The sequence below is a fragment of the Poromitra crassiceps genome, assembly GCF_964638095.1.
Source record: "Poromitra crassiceps genome assembly, contig: HAP1_SCAFFOLD_1903, whole genome shotgun sequence".
Taxonomy (NCBI): Eukaryota; Metazoa; Chordata; class Actinopteri; order Beryciformes; family Melamphaidae; genus Poromitra; species Poromitra crassiceps.
Window position 1 is genome coordinate 1 of NW_028150513.1, and position 2,500 is coordinate 2,500.

The following is a 2,500-nucleotide window of genomic DNA, read 5'->3' on the forward strand; positions in this document are numbered from 1 at the left end:
TAACCACTCAACTATAACTCTGGGCACACACTTATTCCCTCTGTCTGTCCAAAGTGCCCCAGCTTTCAGATCAAAAGCCCAACAAGCTCACCTGTGCTGGCTTTTTGTTGATGCCATCTGATGAGCCGTAGTAGAGGTATACTCGACCAGAACTGTCGTATGGTGCTCCCACTCCAATATCTGTCAGCAAAGGTTAACATCTGATTTCATCGCAGAAATATGGCCACAGAGTTAGACAGATAAATCAGCAGTTTAGTTAAAATAACATTATGCACCTGTGAGAGTAACTAGATAATAATCAGTGCATGCAGTATGGTATAGAAACCTCACAACCTCCATAACCATCTTGATTCATATCTCCTATGTTTTCCACTGCCAGGCCAAACATGGAATCTTTATGTCCAAGAAGTTGGGTGGGATCAATCTTCTCCCAGTCTTTTCCTTTGTTGTTGATATAGATATAGACCGCTCCTCCCACCGCACCATCTTTGACAAAGAACTCTGGTGCACCCACAGCAAGGTCATCCCACCTGGAGACAGCAACAAGACATGACTTTGACAACAATCTTGTAAGATCAGACTCAGGAAACCATGTGCCTTGTGGCACAAGGCTGAACATATGTGATGTGTATCGTCTACTTGCACTCAGGTTCTGGGTTCCCTAGGCTGTAGCATGTTTGCCTTGATGCAACCTGCACCAACCTAACCTACCCATCTCCATTGACATCCACCACCGCCACATCATAGCCAAAGGAGGAGGCCAGGCCTGGACCAGCGAGAACTATCTCCACAGACAAATTCTTCTGTGCCAGAGGATCCAACTTAAGAAATGTCACCTTGCCGCTGTAGCCTCCCCGAGGTGCTCCTGATACTATGGTCAGCTCACCCTTCCTGGTGAGGGCCATTCCAGAGTCCACTGAGAATCCTGGGGGGCAAAACAAATGAAGTTTCTATTTGATACAGCAATTATACATCTTAAAGGAATAGGGCTACACTTTTTGGGGTACTATTACGTGTGGCTGAAATCAGTTGAAACTGACCTAGGTAGCTGTTTCGCTGGAGAGGAATGAGTTCCGGGTTAAATTTGTCTATATCTCCAGTCTCTCGAGCCTCTTCACTGGGCACCGCCAGGTTGTCTAAGGGCTCCATTCGTACAATTCCTTTGAATGATAGCAGAGAACACAGAATAGCAAGGCTTCTAATCCTGCACCAAGTGAAAACAGACACATTTGTACCTACAAAACCTCCCATGCCGGGTCCATTGAAAAATGTCCCATAAAACTGACTTATTTAGTTTATTAACTTTATTTTAGTAGCCTGGGAAATATAATTCATAGTTTAGAATAAAAATGTTTGGCTTTAGTGAATGCTTGGTTAAAATATTTCTTATATTGCACACATGCACCCAGCAACCATCATATTATAATGTGCAGGCTAGGTATTGAATGATACAATTGGAGACTATGAAAAATAACAACAGAATATTACAGTAAACCTTTTACTTAAATTCAAGCGTTCCACTGTGACTTCTTGGCTTTGACGCAGATTAAATATTAGATAGAAATCAAATGAAAGCCCATCAATGGCTTGTCTCAAATACATGTCTGGTCATGTTGGTTGATGGAACAAACAAGTTGAATGGTACCTCTCCACTGGTAAGCCCCTGGTGCTCCAAACAACAGAGATCTGTTGTCCTTGGCAAAAGCTGCTCCATGACCCTGTTGGCAGTATGCAAACCAATCTGCGTTCTTTGCACGCCTCTCTAGGTGTTCAGTGTCACACACTACCCTCCTCCACATCCTCTCTGCCGTTCCAACATGTAGGCCATCTCCTAAGATGTAGCACTGGCCAGTCACCAGGTGAGGGATATAAAGGTTTGGGCTCGGGCTCCACTGCTGATATCGGTGACCACAGGTCTATTATGGAATAATGGAGGTACACAAAACAATATGAGTGTTTCCCCCCAAAGCAAACTATGTAATGACTCTTGATGTGTGAGTGTTTGCCTTACCATAAGACTTTTACCGGGACCTTGGCTTATCACCCTAACTCCCATCCACTGGTCGTTTATGCCTCTACTATCAAGGAACTCTGGGAAAATCAGTTGAAATGAGAGCTCACTGTGGACATAATGGCAACACATTAAGCACACAATGGTGAGTCATAAAATTGCAGATATAATAGTCAAACAAACCATCATTGTCAAACTCAATAGGCTGACAGCGCTCAGATGTTGTAGCAAGTTCACATTGGTAGACAACACCCGTAATGTTTGCCTGGTTCTGATGTTTGGAACGTGGCGCCCCCACCAGCAATCTGGAGGGAAAGACCTCAAGTGTCATTTGGTAAGACAGTCACTATAGTGACATGCAATGCAGCTGCAGCATTAGTTTCTGCCCCCTCCCCCCTTCTTCCTCAAATCAGTTTACAGTTTCCACAAGGGAGCATACCTACTATTAAAGTATCACTACTTAAACAATGACAATTCTGAACTCTTTTA

The 2,500-nt window shown here is 43.8% G+C and overlaps 1 protein-coding gene across 1 annotated transcript in view; it reads right to left on the reverse strand.

Moving 5' to 3' along the window:
• Nucleotides 1-91: 91 nt before the first annotated feature.
• Nucleotides 92-2,500, reverse strand: part of LOC310772079 (integrin alpha-6-like) — a gene marked incomplete at both ends in the record, with an annotated part of 2,591 nt that continues 182 nt past the window's right edge. The window contains 7 exons of the mRNA XM_083664546.1: nt 92-180; nt 334-530; nt 712-925; nt 1,041-1,160; nt 1,646-1,916; nt 2,012-2,091; nt 2,195-2,316. Coding sequence (XP_083520672.1) covers nt 92-180; nt 334-530; nt 712-925; nt 1,041-1,160; nt 1,646-1,916; nt 2,012-2,091; nt 2,195-2,316 — 1,093 coding nt within the window. The remainder of the gene's footprint in view (nt 181-333; nt 531-711; nt 926-1,040; nt 1,161-1,645; nt 1,917-2,011; nt 2,092-2,194; nt 2,317-2,500) is intronic.